This window comes from Alligator sinensis, unplaced genomic scaffold (assembly GCF_000455745.1).
Source record: "Alligator sinensis unplaced genomic scaffold, ASM45574v1 scaffold1244_1, whole genome shotgun sequence".
NCBI lineage: Eukaryota > Metazoa > Chordata > Crocodylia > Alligatoridae > Alligator > Alligator sinensis.
The window spans coordinates 1-1,176 of NW_005842591.1; the positions used below are offsets into that span (position 1 = coordinate 1).

The 1,176-nt window shown below is 63.9% G+C and overlaps 1 protein-coding gene across 1 annotated transcript in view; it reads right to left on the bottom strand.

Annotated features, from left to right (window-relative positions):
* Positions 1-3: 3 nt before the first annotated feature.
* The window catches only part of LOC112551758 (tyrosine-protein kinase receptor Tie-1-like), a gene marked incomplete at its 3' end in the record, with an annotated part of 2,858 nt that continues 1,685 nt past the window's right edge, over positions 4-1,176 (bottom strand). The window contains exons 6-8 of the mRNA XM_025214573.1: positions 787-886; positions 488-587; positions 4-111 (exon numbers count right to left, since the gene is read on the bottom strand). Of these exons, the coding sequence (XP_025070358.1) occupies positions 4-111; positions 488-587; positions 787-886 (308 nt within the window). The remainder of the gene's footprint in view (positions 112-487; positions 588-786; positions 887-1,176) is intronic.

Consider the following 1,176-nt stretch of genomic DNA (forward strand, 5'->3'; position numbering starts at 1 on the left):
GAGCCCGGCTCTGGCGTCCCTGTCGCCCACCAGCCCCCACGCTGTGCTCAGAGAGGCTGGCAGCACGGAAGGGCCCTGCGGGTGGCCGCTGTCCTCCAGCTGCAGGTAGTCCTGAGGACAAGGGGCAGCAGCCATCAGCTGGGGCGAGTAGCAGCCGGGACCCCCGTGCCTGGCTCTGTTCAAAGCGCTAACCCTTCACTTTGCTCCCAGCAGGGCAGAAGCAGTGGCAGCAGCCCCCAGGAGCTATTAATCCCCACAGCGGCCTGTGGCTCGCTAGGCTAAGTGCCCTGGGGTTGGTCCTGGTGCTGCTGTTCGGAGCCAGGCCATGCTCTAGCAGGAGCTGTTTGCCTGGTGCCAGACCCGGCCCCACTGGGTTAGCGACTACCCCAGACTCCAGGCCAGCCCCAAAGCGCTGGGGAGGAGAGTGCGGGGAGTAGTAGAGCCTGGAAGGGAGATAGCAAGGTCCTTAAAGGGCAAGTGCTCTCACCGCATCCTCCTCCACGATGTCCTCCAGCTCCTGGACAATAGCAGAGAAGCACGGCCGCTCGCGGGGGTCGTCCGCCCAGCACTGCTCCATGAGCCTGGCACTGGGGCGCGCACAGCAGGGAGTCAGGCCCAAGCACAGCCCGAGGGCAACAGCTGCTGTGCCACAGCTCCCAGGCCCACCACCATCTGTGCTGGGGGCAGGGAGGAAGCCCCAAGCCCTTCTCCCCCAGCTGCTGCGGCCTGGACTGTGCCCTTCCCCAGCCAGGAGCCCCTGTCCGAGGCAGGCAGAACCCTGCTCACATTTGCTCTCTGCATCCAAGTGGCCTGCTCATCCGGTACCCCGAGCACACGTGGAACATAACTGCCTCAGAGTTGTCCAGGTACGGGTATGGGGAGCAGCCTGCAAGGGGAGACCGGGAGGTTACCCAGCTGTACCGAGCCTCGCCTTTGCCCCTGCCAGTCTGCACAGGGCACTGGCCCAAGCCCAGCCGGCTGTTATACCCTTCTTGCTGCAGGAAATGGGACCCCGTCCCCTCCTAGCAGACCTTTCCCCTCCCAGCACAGGGCTATTCCCAACGTTCCTGTCCTCGTCCACACAGCAGCACATGCACTCACACTGTGCTCAAATGGTTGAGGGACCTGGTTCACCACCAAGCCAAGCAAGTGAGAACTGTCAAGGAGTCTCAGCTT